Source organism: Geospiza fortis, unplaced genomic scaffold (genome assembly GCF_000277835.1).
Source record: "Geospiza fortis unplaced genomic scaffold, GeoFor_1.0 scaffold163, whole genome shotgun sequence".
Classification (NCBI taxonomy): Eukaryota; Metazoa; Chordata; class Aves; order Passeriformes; family Thraupidae; genus Geospiza; species Geospiza fortis.
Genome location: NW_005054401.1, coordinates 494,442 through 520,143, shown reverse-complemented (window position 1 = coordinate 520,143; position 25,702 = coordinate 494,442). Strand labels below are relative to the sequence as shown.

Sequence of the window (25,702 nt, the reverse complement as noted above, 5' to 3'; positions counted from 1 at the left end):
ATTTTAATGTAACTAAATGTCTTTTTGTCTTGCAGTTTTGATCTGCTTTCCCAAGTGCTTGTGGTGTGGCTGGGGCCAGCATTTAACAATGAGTGGTGCAGCCCTGGGCCTCGAGATAGTGTTTGTCTTTTTCTTGGCCTTATTCCTACTTCACCGGTATGGAGACTTCAAGAAACAGCACAGGCTGGTGATCATAGCAACATTATTGGCTTGGTATCTCTGCTTCCTGATTGTATTCATACTGCCTTTGGATGTCAGTACGGTAAGAAATGTGCAGGACTTCCTGCTTAATTGCAGTAAATGTTTATGGTATTTCTCTGAACTAGTGGCTGCAGGAGACCATCTCTTAGAAATACCGAAGAAGTCTTCCATGTAGTATTTTAACAAATTAAACATGGGAATGCCTTGTGTTCATAATTAATTTTACTTTTTGTTGGTCTTATGAGATAACAAATCTATTTCAAACATTTTAAAATTTCATCATTTGTTTGTAACAATTTTTTCATCTGTTTAGGCAACATAAGGACACTTCCAGTGTTTTACTTATTGACGGTGATTGAATGTTGATTTGAATGTTTATTGGTGTCATTAATTCCAAACGTAAACCTGGAGTACAGGAAATGTCTTTATAATAAGACTTATTACTTTTAAATAAGTATTATACCTCTTTGGTCACTGATATAAAATAAATTGTCTTTTAGACTATTTATAATCGATGCAAGCTTGCGGTTAACTCTAGTCCTGCAGAAAGTAATGGCTCTTACGTTACTCTTGCTCCAAGGTATGAACTACATGTTTTTTTCTTTAGACTGTATTTTATGATTTTCTTTTTTTAATTGATAGCATATTGTGTTTTTAACACTGATGAATAAGTATTATCTGTGTGATGCAAATTTTGAAGTTTGTAAATACACAGGACAGTCAGGGAAAAGGTGATGAAAGGTGGATCTTTATCTGCTGAGAGTAATTACATAGTAATTATTTAGTAGTTCTAGGTGGTTACTCAACTATTCTTTTTTAACGTCACTAGATTTCCTTTTTTTGTTAAAGCAATAGGACTAAGCTTTTTGAGCAATCCTGGTTATGAGGAGGGGCTTTGATGAATGCTTATCCTTTACAATTTTAAAGACGCTAAACCTGAAAATCTAATTTTATACCTTTAATTTATACCATATGAATGAAATCAGCTGCTTGTCTTATATGTCAGGGACATATCTAATTGCTTCTTATGATTACATATGTATGGTAATTGCAGTTATCTGAAATGTGCTGTATTCCACCAAAGTAATGGTAGCCTGCCAGGGGTGTCCTGGCAGGAAGAAAGTAATCCCTAACCACGGAGAAGTGGACTAATGTGTGGTCTTTCTGTGGCTGCTCACCCGTTAGCCTGCACTGGCTTTTTCCCTGTGTTACTGATGTGGGCAGTGTAGTTATCTGTAAGATGATCTGAGCCTTTAAGATATCCGCTGATATGTCTGTGCGAAGTCTTGCCAGTCTTGCTGCCCCAAAGAGGGGCCTGGAACAATGGTGAAATGACAGTCACGCAATATTGCACCCTATACTTAAGACCACCCAGTGGATGTTAATTAAACCTATTTAATTATAAACACAATTTGAAAACTATTCAGTAACCTTTCAATTTATCTACAGCTTCAGACAAACTTTTTTTCTTAGAATCACAGAATGGTTTGGGCTGGAAGGAACCTTAAATGTCATCCAGTTCCTATCATCTTCCAGGAACAGAGACACCTTCCACTAGGCCAGGTTGCTTCATCCAACCTGGCCTTGAACACTGTCAGGGATGGGGCATCCACAACTTCTCTGGCAACCTGTGCCAGTGCCTCACCACCATCACAGTAAAGAATTTCTTCCAAGTCTCTGATTTAAACCTGCCCTCTGTCAGTTGAAAACCATTGCCCCTTGTCCTGTCACTTTGCCTATATAAAAAGTCCCTTTTCTGCCTTTTTATAATCCCCCTTCAGGTACTGGAAGGTGCTGTGAGGTCTCCTGGCACCTTCTCTTCTCCAAGCTGAGCAACCCCTGCTCTCTCAGCCTGTCATAGAGGTTTCAGCAGCTCTCATAGGAGAGGTGCTGAAACCTTTAGTCATACTGTCTGTCATTCTATCTTAAGTTGATAATTTTGAAAATATTTAGGCTGTACACATAAAAACTTACAACTCAGGCTTAACTAGTTTGACCCTGGAAAATACCAATTATTTCTCATTAGGTAATCTCATCTAAGTTGACTTTATTGCCCCTTGACTCACCCTTGCTTCATTACCCAGCCAGGTGTGTGGAAAAAAAATAAACTGCCTTAGTTTAGATGGACACCTTTTCCTTTGTTCTTTTTTTTATCTTTTCTTTTTCTTAAAAGGGCTCATAGGACTTTTCTGTCTTCTGTAGTGAACACTACCTGTCAGAAGAGTATTGGCTTATTGAATCAAAATTTATATACGACTGACTTGATCCAGCTGGGTGGCAGAAGAAACAACTATTATGTTCTTTATATGACTCAGTGCTCTAGATGATGATGATGATGTGCCTAGATATTTTTTAAAAACCTGCACTGACTAAAATTTAATGCTTCTCTGTTTAAACAAGTGTTCTTTCTGTGCATGAAATAATTACTACTGAAAACCAAGAACTGTAACCTTAAAATGCTTTATTGAATAGTCCTCTTCAGTCTTGGAGCTTCTGGGTTTTTTTTCTCTAAGAATGATGTCATGTCCAAATACATTATTTGTGGTTAGGAAAATGATAAATATTTCTAGTGATTATTCAGTTTATTTATTTGGGAGACAGTTGATTGTTGACTGTGTGCTTGAATAATATTGTACTACTTCTATGTTCTTTTCAAAGAACTTCCTAGATAGGAATTTATAGAAGTTGCTTTTTATACTCAGGGCTCTACAACTAACAATAGTCCTCTTTACATTGTAGCAGCAAGCAAAAATGTTTCAAACCCTGGAGTTATATTCCTGATGGAATTATGCCAATTTTCTGGCGTGTTGTGTATTGGACATCTCAGTTTTTAACATGGTAAGTAAGGCAAAAGAATACGGCAAGGAGTATGATACAGTTCTTAAACGGACCATCTTAACAGTCTTAGCATTCTTTTAAAATGTATATCAGTATGGAAAAGAACTTTTAAATTGCATAGTATTTGCTAGTAGTGAAATTTTGATAATAATTACTATACTAATTTAGTCATACTTTTTTTTTCTTGCTTCTATGGAAGCAACTTTCAGGTGGCAGCCATTTATCCTTGGTTCCCTTTTGTAGTTAAAACTAAGCAATTTACATGTGTAGGTCTTTATGGATAGATTGTCTGAAATAAAAGGGGTTTTAGGCAGCCAGATACCAAAATAATTCTATTAATAACTTGGGTGATTTTAAAGTAATATTGTAAATTAATTGGTTTTATCAGATATATTGCACAAAGCTTTAGATAGAACTACAGAAAAAAGATCTGTGTATGGGGTTTTGGGTTGTCTGTGCTTTGTGCAGTTTCTGATCCACCTGTTATCAGATAATTATTTTTCAATAGTTTCAAGGATATCAGGGTTGGTAGTTCATTCTTACTTATCACAGATTTTTCATAGCAAAGCTAACTGTATTGTTTTTATCTGCAGCTTGTGTAAGGTTTGCCATCAGACAGGTACATCTAGAATAAAAACATCTAAGTAGCTAATTTCTTAGAAGCTTGGGAGTCTTAAAAATCTTAACACCCCTGCCTCGGTAACCTGACACTGCTAAAGTTCTTTTTTGGGGAGGTTGGTGGTTTGGGTGTTTGGGAGATTTTTTTGGTGGGGGTTGGTGGGTTTTTTATTTTGTTTATTTGTTTTTTTTTTAATTGGCTGATGTGGTTTTGTTTTGTTTCATTTTCTCCTAGGATTCTGCTACCTTTTATGCAGTCATATGCTAGATCAGGAGGGTTCTCCATCACTGGAAAGATTAAAACTGCTCTGATTGAGAATGCCATCTATTATGGCACTTACTTGCTAATTTTTGGAGCATTTCTAATATATGTGGCTGTAAACCCAAACTTCAATTTACAATGGTAAGAATAAGGCTGTAAACTCTCCCATGAGTTCTTACACAATTGTCATGGATAATTTCTTGTGTTCATGAAATTGGTCTTTCTGAAAAAACTAGTTTTAGTCATAATATTTTGCTAGTCAGTTAGAAAATTTTGTTAACTTTTTGTATGAAAGGGGCTTTTTTGAATATTTGTAGAAATTTGGAGTTTGTTACTCTGATTTTGGTATGTACAGCAGAGGAGTCCTCTTGTATTTACAGTGGTGCTTTTTTCTCCATGCAAACACATTTGCAAAGTTAGTGCAGAAACTTCCAGTGTTTTCAGAACAACATATTTCAAAAAATCAGTATTTCCTATGTAGTGCTTCTAAATACTGTAGACTTTAAAGGTGAAAAGGAAAGTTAAAATAATTGACATCGATAAATTGCTTATAGTCTTTCATACCAGATGGAATAGAAATTCCATGTGAATAAAATTCCTGAGCACAATATTCTGAATACAAATCTTGGGTTCTGAATTTGTTTCTTACAGTGACTGCCATTATGCTATTTTGACCTCACTGTCAGTAGGTTTGGTAAGTTCATGTTGTTTCCTAAGTGAACGTATTCCTTTAGGAGAACAGTTTCTTTGAGAACAAACAAACCAATTCTTATCTGTCATCCATAGTCGGCAGAACAGGAGATACAGGAAAATTGTGGCAGCTTTAAATACGGCCAGACAGCAGACTGGCTCCAGGCAAAAATCTAGGTGATACCAGAGTCTGTTCCTGTAAACTTGAAAGCCCTATTGGTACATATTGATACCTCAAGGCTGGTTTCTTGCAGCCAGGATAGAAGGATGTTGTTTGTTTGGGTTTTTTATACTGCTTTGTTTCTTTAGGAACCAGCTTCAAACTATTGGAATAGCTGCTGCAAACACATGGGGTCTGTTCCTTCTTGTGTTGCTTTTGGGTTATGGTTTGGTGGAAATCCCTCGTTCTCACTGGAATGGGGCCAAGAGGGGTTATCTACTCATGAAGACTTACTTCAAAGCTGCCAAACTGATGACTGAAAAAGCAGATGCAGAGGAGAATTTAGAGGATATTATGGAGGTAAGTAACTAGCTTTCTCTGTGGAAAAAAGTGAAGGCTGCTGTTAGTTGTGTCTGAATTCATTGGTGTTGGACACTTGTAGCGTGAGCTTACTGTAAAATATCTGCAAACTAAGAAAATTATCATAGTGTACCCCTTGATAGCACTCAGTCCTATGCAAAAGGTGAAACAGAAATAGTCCTTGCTGTGAGAAACTTAAAAGTAATAGCAACTTGATAACCATTATTTGATGAGTCTATTCTTTTATTGACAGTTTTGGAGAAATACTGGTCACTAACAAATAACATTTCAGAGTGAGCTGGAATAGGCAGCGTATAGATGTTTCACTAGTGTTAAAATTGTGTACTTCTTCTATGCTTTGCTCACAGTGTATTTCTGGGATCTCAAGAAGAGTTTCCAAATTGTGGGGCCACAATTACATGCTCTTTAAGAAGAGAACTTAGAGATAATTGTATCTTTCAAAGTTTGTTTTGAGACTCTATTGTTAATAGAGTATCAGTGAGCAATAGGCTCTAATGTAGTTCAAGAACAGAATGGAAATGTAGCCCTTTGAATTAGCTATTCCTGGTTCTTCTGCTGAGATACCATGGCTTGGAATAAAATGTGTGAACTGTTGTAGGATAGGGTGGAAATTCATGTTATGTGTTGCTTGTACTGACACATAACACAAATAGACTTTTAATCACATAACAGTAATAGAATCTTCATTCATCCGTAACAGCATTTTGAAGAAACTGCTCAAACAGGTAAAACATCTTAAGTGGGACATAACTACAAAACTTACTGGAAAATGAACAATGACAACCCTTTTTTACCAGGATAGCACTTAAAACAGATAGAATATTTCCACTGGAGGGCACCAACAACAGTCATCTGATGCAGCTGTCTGAGCACTTCAGAGCTGACCAAAAGTTGAAGCAAATTACTAAGAGCATTGTTCAGATGCCTGGAGAGGGAGATGCCGATCTCTTTTCCCTGGCAGCCAGTGACAGGATGCATGGGGGTGGTTCAGAGCTGTGTCCAGAGAGGTCCAGACTGGACATTAGGAAGCAGTTCCTTACCACAGGGGTGGTGGTTGGTCTCACACTGGAACTGGCTTCCTAAAGTGGTGGTCAGTGCCCTGAGTCAGTCAGTGGGACTTATTCTTTATGTCCTTTTTATCTGTAACTTAAACAAGAAAGTCTTTTCCATTTCAGCCTTCATGCATAGAAACCAATCCTCCATGTATTTATATAGTTGCATATTTGTACACTGCTGTTCTTTTAAAAAAAAAATACGTTGTGTTTTTTACAAATACTTCACTTACCTTTTATGAGATATTTAGTAAAACTGTGGCTTTTAGGAAGCTGTATTTTTTTAAGCTTTGATGGCTGACTGTTGGGAGGGCTGCAACTCTAATTGACCAGTAAAAATTTATAGTTAATGAAATTTTTTTTTAATTGATGTTTTAATATAGCATAGGTAAACTACTCTGTTATTTTTTTCTCTCAACAGGAAGTCCGTAAAGTAAGTGAGAGTATCAAATATAACCACCCCTTGAGGAAATGTGTTGATACTATACTGAAAAAGGTAACCAATTGCTCATCTTCAACCATAATTATTCAGTTGGGAGGAGGTATTTCCTGCACATACAGAATACTTGTACATTACTTTCTTTTGCTCTTAATATAAAATCTCTAGTTGACTTCTTCTGAGTTTCTGTTGAGACTGAGTTGAAATTCTTTGTGAAGTATTTTCTTATGACATATGGAATTATCAGATGTATTTTGACATAGCGTTCTAGAAAGAGAGAAAAATGTATGCTTAGAGTGAGCTTTTCAGTTGCATGAAACTTTTACAAATAATTAGCCAAAGCTGCTTGCTACTCATTTGTCTCCCAGTTAATTTTCCCTTTTCCTTCCAGTGCCCTACTGAGTACCAGGAAAGAATGGGTAGAAATATGGATGATTATGAAGATTTTGATGAAAGACAGAACAGTTATCCCAGTGAAAAAAGTTTGGCCAAACTTCACAAGCAGGTATATTAATAGATGGGAGAATGCCTCATTTAGGCTGTTGTAGTGAGAGTAAATGCTAGTCAAAGATTTTGAATGCACTTCATCTGGACTGTTGAGTACAGTGGGTTTAATTTACTTAACAGAAACTTTTCTTGGTGAGAGAATGCACAGACAATTAGTATGCCAAGTGATAAAGTTCTGGATGTGTAAAAGGTGTTCTTGTGTTGTATCTTGATAGTGTTGTAGCTATCTGTGAATAAGCCTTATAATGGTTGACTGACAGTGCATTCTGAAAAAGAAATTATAGTAAAAGCTTGATATTTACTGAGATGCAAAAATAAAGTGGTAGGTTGGGAAAAGTAGGTGGTTTGCTACGGGTGGTTTGTGATGAAAGAGCTGCAAAACTCAGTAATCCTGTATATAGTACTTCCATGATTTATGTGTTTTAGAGAATTGCCTACCTGCTTTTTTGAAGACACAGTCTTTGAGTTCTGCAATGCATGCATTTTCAAGGGATTTTGCAAGGATTTTCTGCCATTTTTGAAACAAGTGCCCTGAAACCCTAATTTCTTGCAATTTATTGTAGGTCATCTATTCAGTGCAGAGACATCGTCGTACACAGGTCCAGTGGCAAATTCTTTTAGAGCAAGCATTTTACCTGGAAGATGTGGCAAAAAATGAAAGCAGTGCAACTCGACAGTTTGTTCATACCTTTCATTCCCAGGAACCAGAAAACAAAATAATTCAGTACTTCTACACACCAACGGTTGGTAAGTGCTGTCATGCAGGTTTTAGGTATGTTAAAGCATAACTGATACCATTCTGTAACAAGAACCAGTTGTTTTATGTAAAAAGTTCAGCTGCAGCAGAGGGAAGCATGTCTGGAATATTAATGTATTTATGTAATGGAAGAGCTATCAGATACTAATTTATGCTCTTGGCCATAAGCCTCAATTTTATTTACAAATTTGGTAGCAGTTATGTTATAAAGCAATAAAGGAACAGCAAACTTTGAAACCTTTTGAGAGCGAGTTCTGTTTCTGGTTGTGTAATTTTCATTAACCTGTTTCGGATATGTCTGTGTGTTTGTTTTTCCAGAGTGGTACTGGGAGTGCCTTCTCCGACCATGGTTTTACAGAGTGCTTGCAGTTGTGCTGGCCACATTCTCTGTAATTGTTGTGTGGTCGGAGTGCACATTCTTCAGCACAAAACCAGTTCTGTCGCTATTTGCGGTTTTCATACAGCTGGCAGAAAAGACATACAATTATATATACATAGAGGTAAGTTGGAGATAGTCACTTGGAAAAAAATATTTTCGCATCAATGGTTATGATAACAGCAGTAGATAAAATAGATTTTTAAATAAATCTGTAAATAATCTGTCAACTTTCAGAAGGTCTCTAAATATATGGTACTAAACTTTCTTTGTGTGGAGGAAGTCTGCCTTTTGCAACTTGTTAAAACTCTGAAATACCTGGTGAAGGCATGACCTAGCTGGCCTGAATATCATGTGTAGAGTAATTTCTGAAACAGTAGGTTGGAACATAGCTGTGAATTAGACTTTCTGTCTAAACAGTCATGTGTGTGACCTCAGTTTCCTAAACAGGAATTTGTGAATGACTAGGAATCCAATCAAAGGTGTGGCTAACATATGTGTGCACAAATTTATCAGTAAAATACCGAGCTGAAAAAATCCAGTATACTTAGCAAATGGTGATACGAAAACACTTGGTTTATGCCTTTTTTTGTGGGAATAAATGCCAGATTAGTCATGGTAATTATTGAGGCAATTGCAGCAATTTTATTTACATTAACAAGAACTAGTAGAATGTTTCTAGGGTCAGCTATGTTAGCTTATGTGTAAAATGTTATAATTTCCAGTTTAAATTGCTCTGAAAAACTCCCAAAACTCTTCTCAGAGCTGGTGGTGTTCTCAAATCTCAAAATGAAAATTAAAGGCAGGAGACGTTCTCTGCATGTGACAGGCTATCTGCTAAACACATTAAAACCTACATTTAAGCAACTTAACAACACTTTTTTTTCCCCCTAGATGGCCTGTTTTCTTACCATCTTTTTCTTAAGTATCTGTGTTTACTCTACTGTCTTCAGGATCCGTGTATTTAACTATTATTACTTAGCTTCACATCATCAGACAGATGCATACAGTCTCCTTTTCAGTGGCATGTGAGTATTTGGTATATGTTTTACAGGTGTTCTATCAAATACTGAATTGAAAATGTCCATGAAACTTCCATTTACATTCTTCAATTTGTAATTTATGGGTATAATTCCTAATGAGCTCTACACTGTTGTTCTATGATAGATACACTTATGACTCTGTAGGTTATGTAAGAAACTCTTTTAAATGCTGTCACCTCTTGCATTTGTGCAGGTTATTTTGCCGTCTTACTCCACCATTGTGCTTGAACTTTCTGGGCTTGACCCATATGGATGCAACAATCTCTCACAAAAACACTCAGCCAACTGCTTATACATCTGTAAGTAAGAAAATAGGGGTTTGAGTTTTCAATATGGTTCGGAGAATAGATGCAGTATTTTTAAATACATCTTATTGTAAAATACAGCTATTCAAATCTTTTCAATCTTTCCAACATGGTAAAAAATACTTGGTTATAGGCGAGAAGGTTGGTAATGATTTCTAGAAGTCATCAATAGCTTTTTTTCCCCCCCTCTTTATCTTAAGAAAGTAAAGTATTGTACTTTAGAGTGCAGGGTGTTCTTCCTTTCCTAGTACCAATTCGTGTTAGTTTTAGCTTTCAGTGGCTTTAGCACGTAGACCATCCCTATAGATCAGGAGCAATCCTAACTTCCTACTGAAAACTAGTGAGATTGGTTTTGTTGAAGACCTGGTTTCTGTGGCAGATTATATCTCATGTCTTTGTTGTTAGTAACTAGATTCTTTGTTTTGTTTAGAGACTCTTTTCACAGCAGATGAAAACAATCCACCAGATTTGCCCTTGTTCTAGAGTGAGTGAGACTACAAAATCTAGCATTTTAGAAATCTCAGAGTGCTGGAGGTGACCTTTACATCTGCTTATTCTCAAGCAGACCTGTGATAATATTGCCTTTGTTTCAGTTACTGTAAAGGATTCTGTATTTATGAGAAGGCACGATCTTCATGGGTTTGTTTAGAATATAGCTAATTAGAGCTTGTTCTTGGGAATTTTTTTTCCTAGATAATGGGATCCATGAGAGTGCTGTCCTTCATTGCAGATGGATTCTATATCTACTACCCAATGCTTGTTGTCATTCTTTGTATTGCTACGTACTTCAGGTGAGTGATTTGCAATATAGATCCTCCATGCTTCTTTACATTAATAAAACTAATTTCATCTAATTCAGGAAGAGATTCAGTACTCCTTTTCCAGCAGTTGAGTTGTGTCATTCTAATAAAAATGCAAAACCTAAATGCGTATATTGCTATTTGTATAGGGGAAATGTGTACATTTTAAAAATACAGATTGTATTAACTCATAACTGAGTTTATTTAAACTTCATTCCTAGGTTTTAAGGGGTGATCTGTTCAAACTTTGGAGCCTGGGGACATTTAGATTGTGCTTTAGAGATTAAAATTATCATGAAAAAGCTGTTTTCAGCAAAGTTTTCTAATAAATTAAGGACCACTAGCAGCAATTTTAGGTATTGAACTTTGTAAAGTTTCATATCAAGTTTCTGATGTGTTACTAAACTTCTGGTAACACATGCTGGATTAAGTAATTTGATCTTTTTTCCCTAAAGCACAGTTTGTTGGAGGCTGGAAGGGTAACTGCAGAAAACATTGTTACATTCTTGCTTTATAATTTCAACATATCTGCTTTTAATCGCTGTAAGGGATTCGTTACTTTTAGTCTGATCTTGCTGAAATACAAATTTATGTTAATATCTTCAATTCTGCATTACCATTCAGTCAGAAGCAATCTTAGTCAAGTACATTGTAGTGAAATGCCTTGGATATCCATTAATATTGTATGTGTATCTATAGATAGTAAGTAACAAGTATCTAGTTGTGAGTTTTCCCTGCTTACCTTAAAGTTAAGTGACAGAAGTGGTGGTGGAGCTAAAAAAACAAACAAAACAAACAAACAGGAAAGCAAATGACAAGGAAAGAGAACTTTGGACTCTTGTCCATGATGATCATCCTGGGCCTTGAATGCCGAAATGAAAAGGAAGAATAAAAATTAAAGGAGAGAGGGTTGCTTTAATGACCTCTGCTAATAAAGATACATGCAAAAACTAAGGTTGAATTAAAATCTGTTGAGGAAAGCTGATTTTCCAGTGCTTAATCTAGCCGTCTTAAGGTAGTATCAGGAAAAAATATATCAATACTCCAGTTTGGAGGAAGGAAAACAGCACAAAACCAGCAGTTTTGTTTTCTGGTGTGAAGTTGAAAAGATGAAAGTGATTTCATGCTATGTAGCTCCAGGACTGGCTTAAAAAAGGTGGAGCAAGCTTGCTACCTGACTGCTGCCAATGGCTATCCGAATGGGCAGCCAGCATCCCTACAGCTTAAAAGTATGCAGTTCATATTCTCCTGAGTGAAACCCTGGGGTGAAAGTGGATTTCCTATGTTGTTACTGTTTCAAAAATAGAGAAATTAGAATAAGGAGAATTTTTATAGTAATTGTCTTCTGGCAAAGAAAAGTTGATGACATATTATAGGTACAAATTCTGTTATATCAGAACATTTAAAGCGAATGTCTCATGTTAGACGTCTTTAAAGCCAGTGTCATTTGCACTACTCTCAGATTATATGCATTTTAATCTCTGTTTGAGTAGGGTTATTCTATCACTTCCAGTTATATTTAGGAATGTGTTACTGTTCTGGGTCACCTAGGTCACCCTACTGTTCTGGGTCACTGCTTATTGTTCTGAGTTCTGAATTTTCTGTTTTCTCAGCTGGTGTTATAGTCCATCTTTTCTTCTTTGTTTTTCCTTTTTACATGGATTGTTCATACAGTTCTGAATAGATTGTTTTACATTTTGTTCTGTAATGTATCTAAATTACTAATTGTAAATTAACAAAGGAAATTGCTTCTTCTTTTACCAGTTTAGGAACTCGTTGTTTGAATCTTTTGGGGTTCCAGCAGTTCATGGGTGATAGTGAAATGACCTCTGACTTGATTGATGAAGGAAAAGAGCTAATCAGAAGAGGTAAACTAGGTCTTCTGTCATAGTCTCGCTGTAAAATCATACTACTGTAGAATCATCACGGCTGGAAAAGACCTCTAAGATAGAGTCCAGCCCTTAATCCAGCACTGACAAGTTTACCACTGAACCATGTCTGCAAATGCCACACGTGCACATCTTTCAAATATCTCCAGGGATGGTGACTCCAGACTTCCCTGAGAAGCCTATTCCAATGTCTGACAACCCTTTCAGTGAAGAATTTTTCCTAATATCCAAACTTCCATAGCACAACTTCAGGCCATTTCCTCTTGTCTTGTTGTTTGTTACTTAGGAGACCAACCCCTACCTCACTACACCCTCTTGTCAGGGAGTTGTTAAGTGATAAGGTCTCCCCTGAGCCTGCTCTTTTCCAGGCTCAACACCCCCACCTCCTTCAGCTGCTCCTCATCAAACTCATGCTTCAGACACTTCCCCAGCTCCATTGCCCTTCTCTGGGCTGAGAACTGGACCCAGGCCCAGAACTGGACACAGGATTTGAAATGTGGCCTCTCCAGTACCCAGCACAGAGGGACAGTCCCTGCCCTGGCCCTGCTGGCCACACCATTGCTGATCCAGGCCAGGTGCCTTTGGCTTTCTTAGCCACCTGGGCACACCGTGGCTCATGCTCAGCCACTCTCAGCCAGCACTCCCAAGTCCTTTTCCAAGAAGCTGCTTTCCAACTGCTCTGCCCCAATCCTTTAGCATTGTGTGGGGTTGTTGTGACCCAATTGAAAATTTTAAGGAGAGTGGTTTGGTGAGCATTTTGAGCAGCTCCTCTGTCCTTTTGGGTTGATCCCATCTGGCCCCACAGATCTGTGTCTGTCCATGCAGTGTAGCAGGTCACTGATCATATCCCCTTGGATTCTGAGGACTTTATTCTGTTCCTCATCCCTGCCTTCCAGCTCAGGGAACCTGGTACTCAGACAACAACTGGTCTCAGTCTTAAAGACTGAGGCAAAGAATGCATTAAGTACCTCAGTCTTTTCCTCATCATATAGTATGTTTTTGGTTTACATTTGTCTGAAATGTTGCAGAAAAAAAAAAGCATACCATCTGTCAGTATTTTGAAAGCTGTACTGAGGAAGGGCACAGCACAAACTGCAGTAAACTTGCACAAACTGCAGGAGCACTGTGGTCACTGTGTAGAGTCCACTGATGGACTTCATTGACATCTTAAGTGAAGTACCAGTTTTACTCATCCAGTATCTGAATTTTAGATATTTCTAAATATTTGCCAGTGTGTTACTGAACAAATAATACCTTAGCAGGTGCTTGTGTAATCTTTCATAAAGGATGGTTAACATTTACACTATCTTTATCATCAACAAGCTGTTCTTTTTTTGTGTGTGTTGATTGAGCTGCACAAATTCAGTCATTTCTTGAGTCTTTTTTGTTATGTCATCTAGCTGTGTTTAATTAGAGAAAGCATGGTTTTTGTGTAGAACTGGAATTATCTGCTGGTATGGAAAGCTTTTTATTTTGCATTAATTTTTATTGAAAGTATTTCTTAAAAGTTGCAAAAAGCCATTGTAATTTTTGAGTAAATGTTTAGAAATTAAAATTTCTGGAGACAGTGTTATATTATGGAATACCTTTATTCCAACAGTTGATGAAAAACCTGGGTTTACTTAGAGTAGTAGTATGGGTTTTTTTGGTAAAAGACCAAAATTTCATTCGCTTAAATAAAAGGTGATGATGACATTGATACTGTAATGTTATAATATGCATCTTGATTCTAAAATGCTGAAGTTTTTTCTTCATTTCTTAATACCTTACTTTCCCAGTTATTTCTAAGGGTTTGTTTGACTTTTTTTTTTTCTTTGCTAGCTGGTATCCAAATGTTATGCTGTGATCCAAATACCATCATGACAAAATAATTTTGATGGGAAATCCCATAATGATAGACAAGCAGCTTTTTGTTTTGTTTTTGTTTAATTGTTAAAGTAATGTATTTCAGTAAGAATCTTCATTAGTTAACTTCAGATTTTCATTTTTATTTTCAAAAAATGCTAATGATTTTCCATATATGGAGCTCAGACAAAGTTTTTTTTTTTTATTTTTAGAGAAAAGAAAACGACAGAGGCAGGAAGAAGGTGAAAACAGAAGAAGGGTATGAGATTTGTTTGGCTAATTATAACATTATACTGCAATATCTGATAAGATTTATCATGGATATTTAGTTCAGAATTATATATTTCACAAAAATAAGAGTCCCAAATAATTGATGGAATTAGTTTAATCTTGCTGAATAGTCTTGACTGGGGGTTATTTATAGGAGGTTAGAGGACAATTTTAATGACACTACTTGGACACTGTTGTTACTCAGTGTGCTGTGGTGTATGCCAGTAGGTACAACAAGCATTAAAAAGGGTCCTGATTACTAGGATACAGAATAATCTAAAATGGCATATTACCAGTCTCTTATACTGATACTGCTCTGCTTGAAATAACTGCAGTTGTAGAGTTGTCATACTGAAATGTGGACTCCCCCCAAATTTATTGGTTTGTGTGCTCATCAGAAAGTCATAGGCGCAGGTTCTATTTTATTTTTTGCCAGAGGAGGGAATTGCATTTAAGACAGAATTAATAATTTCTGCTGAATAACAAACAGAATGTGATTCAAGTCATGTTTTCTGCGCATATTGTATTGAAAGATTTGTGAAGCTTTTGTTTTTCACTAGTTTATAACAAAATACAGTATAGAAAGTCACAGTAAAAGGTAGATGAGAGAAAGGATGCATGCAAGACAGTACTGGGACTAAAATCTCTTGGCTTTCCAAGATTAGGTATAGTTTAATCCCTGATGACAGCCAGTACTGCATAGACCTTTCTTTTGATCCTGTCCTGGTTTAGGGCAAATTTGGGAGAAAATCTCCAACAGGGACCCCCCCTGCAAGCAAATCCACATGGCCCCTCCCCCCAGCTGGATCAGGAAAAATTTCCTCAGAGGAAATTGGAAAGAACCTGTTTATTTAACAGGCAAAGCACTCCCCAGCACACAAAATGAACAATACCAGATGACAAAACTCACTCGCAGCTCTGAACAGATGACAAATTCAGAAAATCTCTCCTGTGGGTGCTCGCTCTGTAACCAATCTCTCCGGCACTGGGAAAGGCTGCTGCCCAGAGCAGGCCCAGGTGGCCACAAAGTGTGAGCTCTCAGTGTTTCCCCAGGTCCCAGTCCAGAGCAGGCTCGAACAGTTCCAAGAAAAAGGAAAGAAAACTAGTCCGGAGAAAACTTCTCTGCCTCAGCTAGCTAAACTAACTAAAAAGCAAAGGAGGGCTCTGTTCTGATCCATCCAATGTGGAGCAGTGAGTGCAGTCCCTGATAACAAACTCCATGCTTCTTTTTCACTTCCTACGTTCACTCAGAACCAGTCTTGAAGGCACAGAATATAATATCCAGCATAAACAGAACATATGACTGGGATACAAGTATCATAATGTCACTCTAAGATAGATCCTTTCCCTCCATCTTGTAGTTTTAAAACTTGAACTTGTTGGGAAGCAAAAGAGCAAATACATGATATGTTTAATATACAGTGAAATGACCTGACACTAAGCTGCGAATTTTTCTGTGCTATGTGCATCTGGTTATTTTTCCATTCTGCCACTAGGTGGAAATAGTGATCAATAAAAGCAGCAGTTCCCACCATAACTTAGACCAGTTGGCTGAACTTCGAGAGCAGATTTGAGATGCAATTTCTTTTATAGAAGTCTTTTTCTTAAGAACAATTATGATAACTGGTTCAGTGAAGGAACACATTTTTAGTTTAAAATGAAACAAATTCTTCCCGTATTTAGATACTGAACTGTTAGTTATTGTGTTACTTTTTCCTCCCAACTTAGATTTTTCTTGGTGGTCTTTTTTCCAGGAATGGAAGGAGCGGTATGGAAATAGAGAAGATTCCACCAGAAGCAGAGCTGTCCACACAGACCAGAAAGAATCCAGCTTCTCAGAGACCAATGCCAATAGACGTAAGCTCTGTGGGTTGGAGGGGACGTTAGTTTTGTTTTGTTTCAGTACATTTTCTTCACAACACTGGCTGTGAAAATAGTTTCAAATATTCTTCTTTTTGTCTTAGATGCTGTGCTGATAATGTTCACTTCTGCAGCTCGGTATCACCTTGCCATTTAAGGCACTCAAAAGAGTACTGTATTTCTTTCCATCTCCAACTAGTTGGGATCGGACGTTCTTACTATTCTTCAGACCAATTCCTTGGTCTTATGGGATATATAATGATTGCCATTAGATTAGCAGTTGCCAACAAAGAAACTTCATGATGCATCTTGAAGTAGGGTGTTGTAAATCTTAAAATTCACCTCTTCTGCTTGCAAGTGTGCTGTCTCAGACTGGAATAATGGAGCAATCAGATGACCAACAAATGTGACATCACATAAGTGTATATACCTTCATTTAATTATGTGTATTCACAAAATACTTTTTTTTGTGGATGCTTTAAACTTCCAGAAAAGTTTGTCAGAATGTGAATGTTTTTTTCTGTATTTTTGTGCACTTGTAAGCTAACAATAAGTCAAATGAAAAAAAGGAGGAAATGAAATGAAGAAAAAGGAGGAAAGAGGGGAGGAGGAGGAGGGAAGCTTTGAATATGCTTTTAAGAAAATACTGATAGATTTCCCTCTCCTCTGTACAAAGTTGCAAACCCAGATTTTTAGTGGTAGAGTAACTGAAATTGCATTCTAGTGTTCATCATGTGACTATGTAGCATTCCAGCTCTAAAACAAGACAAAGGTACTGACCTAGTGAAGGTCGCAGAATGAACTGCAAAACAACTCATGAGATTGATTTTTTTAAAAATAAACAAAAGCAAACAAAAAACCGGTCTGAGCAGCTTAGTTAAAGCATGGAGCTGGGAGGATGAATGGATGATTTAAAAGTAATGCTTGCCAGTAGGTTCTTATTTTCCATGATTCTTTGCAAGGTAGATCTCAACCTATTGGAGGGGCAAAAGTTGTAGTTGCGTTTCTGTGGAGATACAAAATGGAAATACTAGAAGTCTGAGCAAGTTTGGTTTAATATTAAATCTACTCCCAAATCATTGCACTTTTGCTTTGGATGAGGTTGCTTTGTTATTCTTAGTGTTTTTTTAAATTTAATGTCTTCATACCCTTCAGGCTGTTTACAAAGCAAATAAGTGTCTTTCACTCCTTTTACTTATTCAGCACTATCAAAGTATACCCGTTCAAATGGTAGGACTGAAAGAGATAGAATAGAACTCCTCCAGGATGCAGAACCTTTGGATTTTAATGCAGACTCTGTTAATGACGACCCCCTTGAATCGGACTCAGGAAGGTGAGGAATATTCTGTAATTTCCAGTTAAAAGTTTCTATTGTCTTCTGTTTTCTGACCTATGACAGCTGTATTAAATGTTTCATAATAACAGTTTTGTAAATGAAGTTTATAATTTCATCTAACTTTTTTCCTTTCTTCCTTTTCCCCTATAATTAGGAAATAATTTTAAAACCTATTAAAACCTGAAGGTGTTCCAGGTTTTTTAGAAATGTCAGAATAAGATTTGAGCTGGATATAACGTTACATATGGAATAATTTGAAAACCACTGCATGTAAAACTCGTGAATGATGTGCATGTTAAGGAAACATTCTTGGTGTGACCATCTGTGGCCATTCCTGGTGCAGTCTGGGGATCACAGTTGTGCCACCCCAGACTTTCACTGCTGGGACTGAAGCCCCTTCACCACAGGCAGCTCCAGTGACCCAAGGACCAGGCAGACCAAGTCCCCCTTTCCGTCCCTACTCACCCCACTCTCACAGTCAGAAAATTTTCCCTTTCCAGCTCAACCGTAGGTTTCCCATAGCAGAGTCCCAGATGCCTGGTTCCTTTAATCATGGTGCAGTGACAGCATAACAGCTTGAATTGGTGCCTCTAGGGAGGAACCCCAAACAAAAGAATCCCTTAGCTTTTACACCCTCACAGCCCATGTGCACTGTATTCCAGGCTCTTCCAGCTGTACTCTTGGCTCCTGCATGGTCTCAGTGTCCAGTCCACTGAGTGGGCCAAAGGTCCCTGTGCCCTTTGTTAGTTGTTCTTGGCACCTTGCCTGGGGCTCCCATTTCCTGACATCCGGGGCACAACCTGCAGCTGCACACTGAGCTATCAGGTCTTGGTGTATGCCTCAACAGGCAGAGGTACAGTGTAAGGTTTTCCCTGATTTCCTACAAAGCTCAGCTGGAGAAAGCTCACTTGATTTCCCAGTAAAAAATCCATTATGAAAAGGCTGCAGGAAATAAAACTGAATGTTACAGGATCCGCTGCAGGAATACAGCTGAGCTACTAAAGTAAATTAAAATCTGAACTTCCTGAACAGAGAGTAACAGACTGCACTGTGTAGCTCTGTCTGTAGTAGACAATTTTGTGATTCTGTGGTTGTGACTGCAACACCAAATTTCCTCAGAGTACCTTATGTAACTGCTAAGCTCTGCTTTATTTAAGAAACAAGCAATACATTGTATGGGTGCTTTTTTCTTTTGGGGGGGGGTGGATATAGTGTAGAAATGACAAATAATACAAAATTCACATATAAAAACTTACAATTCATTGTTTTTCAGCTAAAACTATTTTACCCCATCACAAAGAGTCACAGAAAGTCATTGTTTCAGTGGACTTCTATCTATAATGTTATTAACAAATGCCAGCTCAGAAACATGTAAAGAATGCTGTGAAATGGCACTGCCAGGTTTCACAGGTTGATTCAGACAACTGGTTTAGTCTCATGTCACCACATTTGAGCACTTGGGGCTTTCTAAACACAAGAGTTTAAAAGAGGAGCTACCCTGGAATTTCTGTCAGCGGTTGGCTTCCCTGCAGTGTCAAAGGGATTGTCTGCTATAAACAGGAGTATGCATATGTAATTATTCTGGAGCAAATACTTTTCAAGCACAGTGTCAGAAGTCTCCAGGAATCTATACATGCTTTGCAAAGTGGAACATTCTAAACTTCTTCTTTAAAAAGAAAATCAGGAGCTTCAAAGCTTAGTTGGGCTTTGCCTAGTAACCTTCGTTTCATTTCATGGAGGTAGTAAGTAAAGAGTAATTGCATATGGAATTTCAGTTAATTTAGAAGTAGCTTATGTAACATTAGTTTTCAAATCTAGAGCTCCTGCAATAAATAGACCGCTTTTGGACTGTAAGGGCAGTTAGGATACCAGGTTCTGGCTTTGTGTTCATTCCGATTTTACTAAATACTGCAGCAAGTAGCTTCATTGTGCCTGTGTTGGTCTTTGTGCTTTTAAAGTGTTTTTAAAATATATTTGATCAACAATTTGTGAAGTTTCTGTTTTACCAGTAAGCATGCAAGCATTTGTTTGATGCAGGCATTATCTTTGATACTGTTTTTTTTCTAATACCTCATGAGATGTACTGTTAAGCACTCGCAGCTACTTTATGGGTGCCCTTGTTTGTTTGGGTTTATTGTGCTTTGGATTTTTGTTTGTTTGTTTAGTTGTTGGTGTCGTTGGGATTTTTAAAAAAAGTCCTGTTCAACCAAAACATCCAGCTTCTTCCCTTTCCTTTGTTTTAGGAAACAGTTCTTTAAGACTCCCAGTATTCATATAACTGTTTCTCTTGGTCACATGAGGTTTAATTTAATGGCTGTCTTTCACATTCTCATGAAAACTAATTCAGTAGAACATCAAATTCATCATCCACTAGAGTTAAGGAGAAAGATTGCAGTGAGAGTTAGATGATTTAATGGTTCTTTATTTTTCTATTTCCTGTGACACTTTTTCACTTCTAAAATTGATTCTGCAGGTACCAGCCTGGTGGAAGATACCTGTCAATGTCTCGAAGCAAAATATTTGATGATGTCTAAGCTCATCAAAGCTAAAGAAAATTCAGTGGAAATCTAGCTCCTACTCATTGCTTGGAAAATACTCTATTTGCAATATATCACTGAACCATCAAAGACTCTTTAAAAAAAACATGAAGGAACAACTCTTTTGGGAATGCACGTGTATGATAACTTCACCACTAGTGATAGGAATATGCTTCTGCTGTTGTAGATCATGTTGTGCATCAGTGTGGGCTTTTGTGTCATGACCAAAAGGAGAAAACTATTTAAAGTTAATAGATGATAAACTCACAAATATACCTAGGGCTCAACTTGAACTGTAACAGTCTAAGTTTGGGGAAGAGATTTTCTGGAATTTTTTATTTTGTATTTTAACCAATGCTGTGAGAGCATATTGATGTATCCAAAGTGCAGTTATATCAACTGTGCTTTTGCTGAGAAAGGTTGGACTGTAAAATCATAGTCACAGAATGGTTTGGGTTGGAAGGAACCTTAAAGATCATCTAATTTCAAGCGCCTCTGCCATGGGCAGGGACCTTCTAGTGTTGCTCAGCCCTCCATCCAGCCTGGCCTTGAACCCCCCCAGGGATAGGGCATCCACAAGTTCTGTGTGGCAACCTGTGCCAGTGCCTCACCACCCATACAGTAAAGAGTTTCTTTACATATCTCATCTAAATCTGTCTTCTTCAAATTTTCAGCCATTTCCCCTTGTCCTGTCACCACACTTCCTGATATAGAGTCCCTCTCCAGCTTCCCTTTAGGCACCTTCAGACCGTGGAGGGTTTTTCCTGTGAGGTCTCCACACAACGTTCTCTTCACCAGGCTGAAAAGCCCCAACTTTTTCAGCTGATCTTCATTGAGGGAGGTGCTCTAGTCCTCTCACCAACCTGGTGGTCCCCTCTGCGGTGACTCCAGCAGGTCCCTGTCCCTCCTGTGCTGGGAGCCCAGGGCTGGATGCAGTGCTCCAGGTGGGTCTCAGCAGAGCAGAGCAGAGGGGCAGAATCCCCTCCGTGCCCTGCTGCCCACAGGCTCTGGATGCAGCCCAGGACACGTTTGGCTCTCTGGGCTGTGAGTGCCATGGCTGGGCCATGTGCAGCCTCTCACCCACAGCACCCCCAAGCCCTTCTGGGCAGGGCTGCTCTGGGGCTGGTCATGCCCAACGTGTAAGCTGTGCCTGGGATTGCAATGACCCAGGTATAAGACCTTGCCCTTGCTTTGCACATCTCGCTTTGCACATCATGCATCTCACAAGCCTGTCCAGGTCCTTCTGGATGGCTTTCCTTCCCTCTGCTATCAACGGCACCGCACAGCTTTGTGTCCACAGATAGCCCTTGAGGTTCCTTCCATCCTGATACTCTGTGATTTCATTAATTTTTTTGGTATAAATTTTGGAGTGATGCGTGTTGGTCAAAAAAGGCTGCATTTTTTCTTTTCCAAAATTATAAGCAGATACATTATTTTAGCATGTGTAAATAGTTGAAATTGAATATGGACCTGAGTATTACTGTCATATGAGCATATGTGCAATAGCAAGAATACATTATTGAAGATACAATGTCTGCTTAAGATCTTTACAGATGTAATGATTCAAAATCATGGCACTAGTGTTTTTGTAACTGTAGAAGAAACATACTATGAAGATGGAGTTAAATACTGAAACATGATAATTTGCACGTACCTCAGGCACGGCTTCAAACTCTAGACTATTTCTTTAAAAGAAGGGAAATACATAGCATGAACTAGGTAATGGTAAACACTTTTTATATCCTAAATACCCTGGTTGCATTATATATCAGTTTTTAAGGTGCCTGTATTTTGCAGTAGGTTGTTGCAAAAAGAATAATACTTTGCCATTCAAAAATGCCAATTATTAACAGTGTAAAAAAGCTTCACATTAATATCATTAGTGTAGGCATATTTTTAAACTATAGTTAGTTGTATGAATCTTTAAATATAATCATAAGGTAAAAGATGTGGTCAAATTCGTGATAACTTTGATAATTTGAATAATTTAAAGCGTTTTGGTTTTTGTCTGAAATCTTTACCACTTGGGAGCTTTCTTATGTGCTTTTTGCAAAATTATGTTGAAAACTAAAAGAGAAGATGTTTTTATCATACATTCTTTATCATACTTAAAAAACACATCCCTTAAAGCAGCTAGGAATGAATTATTCTGAAAAGTAAGTTTTCATGAATGACATATTTAGTAATTTTTAACAACGGTCTGTGTTTTCTCAAGTAATTGTTAATGGGGATCTAACTCTACCTCCTGTGATTTTAGTACATGTGTTGTAACAGTAGTGGTATTTGTAATACATTGATCTGCCTGTTTTGAAACACTGAATTGTTACTATGAAGGAGAAAAAAATCTTTATTTGTATAGAAATAATTATATTAATAAATTAGCAGACATACAATAATTGTCAGTTTTGTTCTTAGGTGAATACAGTGAATGTCAGCTATGCCCACAGGCATTCAAGCTCATGCAATTTCCAGACTACTCATATGAGGTCACTTTTTAGTTTGAGTACTTTGTGTTTGTAAAAGCTTGTTCCAAGTCTTAGGCTTGAATCTTATCAGGGACTGGAAGTTCAGAAGATGAGTCTCTCTTTATTCAGATATTTCTTTAGGAATTCTATGGTAGCCCCTATTTAATTTATTTTTTAACTACTTAGTAGTACTATCTTGAATTCATCCTCATATAAAAGGCATTGTATATGTTCTTGGGCACCCATCCATGTGACTGTTCTTAGACTCTATATTTCTGTTTTAAAAATTTGTATCAGCAGTTTATTTATAAAAACATTTGGCAGAAATAAAATTCAAACTCTTTATATAATTCTTGAGATGTCACTTCAAAGGGATCTAATTCAGAGCCAGTAGAAAAGCTATTAGAAGGGGCTTCTGTTTTCTGAAAATCTGTGAAATAACTACCTACTCCCTGGTGACCAGACAATGGGATTGAGCCTTCCTGGTGCCTGATTTTTTCCCTCTCAGTGAAATGGCTGCAAACAGAATTTTCAAAGGAAACATGGTCAAGGTTTTATATATAACAGGTAACTAGTCCCTAGTGCAGATTTCATTGGAATACAGTAATTTGAAGAGTTGACTGTGTAAATTAATGGCTGTGGGATTTCAGATTCTAACATAGATATTCTGAGCTGAACATTTTTGATGTTACAGTGCAGTAAGGGAGAACCAGTGGCTGCTTTTGAGCTCTGAAAAACTCTAAAGAATTCTCTGTATCATGCTTGGCCATGCCTGGTGTTACATCCTCCCTGGATGCTGTTTGGTTAAACAGGGAGTTTATAAGTGAAGTCAGGTTTCCTCTGAATGTATTGCTGACCAGGAGTTATCCAGGCTCTAATTACATGCAATTTATTGCCTAATTTAAAGCATGTTTTGAAAACTCACTATGGGTTCATATGACTGAATCTGGAATACTTTCAATAAAGAAATATGGTGTACAACTATAGAAGAATAATATTTTCTGTTCACTTGAGCTAGTTTCAAACAAGTTTGGTTACTGCGAGTACAAATAATGCAGAACTTGGCTGGGGGCTGTGTCCCTAAGGATTTACCCCACTCCAGAGAGCTGTGGATGCCCTGTCCCTGGAAATGTTCAAGCCCAGGCTGGACATGGCTCTGAGCACCCAGTTCTAGTTGAAGATGTGCTGGCTAACGAGGAGGGCTGGACTAGGTGGCCTTTACAGATCCCTTCCAACCCAAACTGTTCTGGGATTCCATGGTGCTTCTCAGACAGATTGTGGCAACTCTTGATGGGTTCTTTCCGGCTACAGCTCCAGTCCTAGTAGCCCTACAGCTAAATGAAGTTAAAACTAGCTTTGATGTGTTTAAGCAGTGACTGTATTCTAGACTAACAGTGTTCCTGCATCACTTCTGGTGCTCCAGATTAGGTGATTTTAAATACAATTCCCTTGCAAACTGTGCTGTTGGAAACTGAGTGTTAACGAATTTTTCTGTCAGTGTATTTATAGACTCATATTTATTTGCTGCTAAAGAATGTAAATTATATGTATATATCTTTATTGTTTCACTTCCTGAATTACTGAGCACTTAGTGTATACTTCTTGCCATCATTTCTGCTGTTTTCTCTCTATCAGTGAACACCAAAAAAAAGCCCCAAAACACCAAAAATCCCACCCAAGTTAAGTACAAATATTTGAATGTCTTCCTGTCAAAGATTCAAATGAGTGAAAATAATGAGTGCAAGTCACAATGAGCTTGAAAAAGCAGTGTGAAAACAGTACCTAATCAGTATTTGAGTTCTTAAAAAATACGGATAGGCAAAAAGCTGTAGTCAAACTTATTACTCCTACTAGATTTGTAGTTCTCTTTTTCTTAATACATATTTTGATATGTATATTGGGAAATATGTGCCCTACTGAGCTAAGGAGGGGTGCATCTCTCAGCTGTGAAGTGAGGCAGTGTCTTTATGAGGGAAGGTAAAAGATAATGTAACTTCTAATCTGTGCTCATAGTGATAGTTTGCTTTGGGCAAAGGATGACATAGTTTCTTATTTAACTACAGTAAAGTGTTAAGAAAAAAAGAAACTTTATGCTTCTATAAATTACACTACTGGAAAAATCATGGTATGTAATCTGACTTTATTTTGCAATCAAGCACTTGTAAAGTAGTCATTAACAGTGTTAACAGGAATGGTAGAAAGCTGATGTCTTTTCAATATTTTTTCGTGCTATTGTAAAATATAACATGAACAATGATTTTTACATAGGAAGTATTAAAAATTATTACTATGATTTTCTATAATTATGGTAATTTGTATTTTATTAAATTTGTCTTGGAATACTGTAAATATTATGTGAAAAATACTACATTTAGTTTCAGTTTTCATTATTGCTTTAATTACTTGAAATCTGAGGGGCATTCATAATACCAAATAGAGAACACTTTATGAAGGAAATCTTTTTATGAAGCTTCTTAAAAAAATCTGACTGGTTCATTACAGACATATAGGTGCATCTTAATTATTAAGAATAACACTACTAAGGGGATATATCATGTCCTAGCTTTTCAATTTTTCTTTGAAATTCAAAAAATTGTTACTTTTTTCAGAGCAGCTTAGTTGTGAATCTTGTAAACTTTCTGAAACTTTTACATTCCTTTTCCCTAATGGGCTCTGCAGGAATATGTACTGCTTCATGGCAGTCACCTAATACTAGCTGTGCCTCTAATTAAGTAGTCTAATCTGAAGCTGAGACACTCCTACACCATTTGATTATGTTAACAGAAATTCAGCCTTCCTAGCCAAAAAAAAAAAGGCACGTTGAACTAGATCCCTTTTAAATACATTAATTGCTGTTGTTGATTTTATTGCATTATATTTTATACCCTCTGTTTGGGTCATGTCATAAGCCCAATCAGGTTTATTCTTTGTTTCTCTTAGAATGCATTGGAATGAAGTCCTCAGCATGCTTTCATGTGCATGTGTGTGTTTTAGTATGCAGCTTCAGTTATTTCCTCAGGATAGTGTTTGACATATTCCTGTGAACTAGTAGTTTCAGAGTGATACTTTAG

At 37.3% G+C, this 25,702-nt stretch overlaps 1 protein-coding gene across 1 annotated transcript; it reads left to right on the top strand.

Annotated features, from left to right (window-relative positions):
* The first annotated feature begins 50 nt into the window (after positions 1–50).
* LMBRD2 (LMBR1 domain containing 2) lies at positions 51–21,173 on the top strand. Its single transcript, XM_031061136.1, has 17 exons — positions 51–262; positions 702–781; positions 2,941–3,039; positions 3,893–4,060; positions 4,919–5,129; positions 6,624–6,698; positions 7,033–7,146; positions 7,712–7,895; positions 8,224–8,405; positions 9,176–9,309; positions 9,518–9,623; positions 10,323–10,420; positions 12,194–12,297; positions 14,376–14,422; positions 16,188–16,290; positions 17,497–17,626; positions 20,103–21,173. Exons 1-17 carry the CDS (start codon positions 89–91, stop codon positions 20,161–20,163), a joined length of 2,070 nt encoding a protein of 689 aa, XP_030916996.1. The 5' UTR covers positions 51–88; the 3' UTR covers positions 20,164–21,173.
* The last annotated feature ends 4,529 nt before the right edge of the window (positions 21,174–25,702 follow it).

Bases quoted from the DNA above. Each gene is read 5' to 3' on its own strand.
- LMBRD2 (XM_031061136.1), top strand. From the start codon at position 89: ATGAGTGGTGCAGCCCTGGGCCTCGAGATAGTGTTTGTCTTTTTCTTG. The intron at 8,406-9,175 runs GTAAGTTGGAGA...TTTTCCCCCTAG, and splicing joins ACAATTATATATACATAGAG to ATGGCCTGTTTTCTTACCAT. The intron at 9,310-9,517 runs GTGAGTATTTGG...GCATTTGTGCAG, and splicing joins AGTCTCCTTTTCAGTGGCAT to GTTATTTTGCCGTCTTACTC.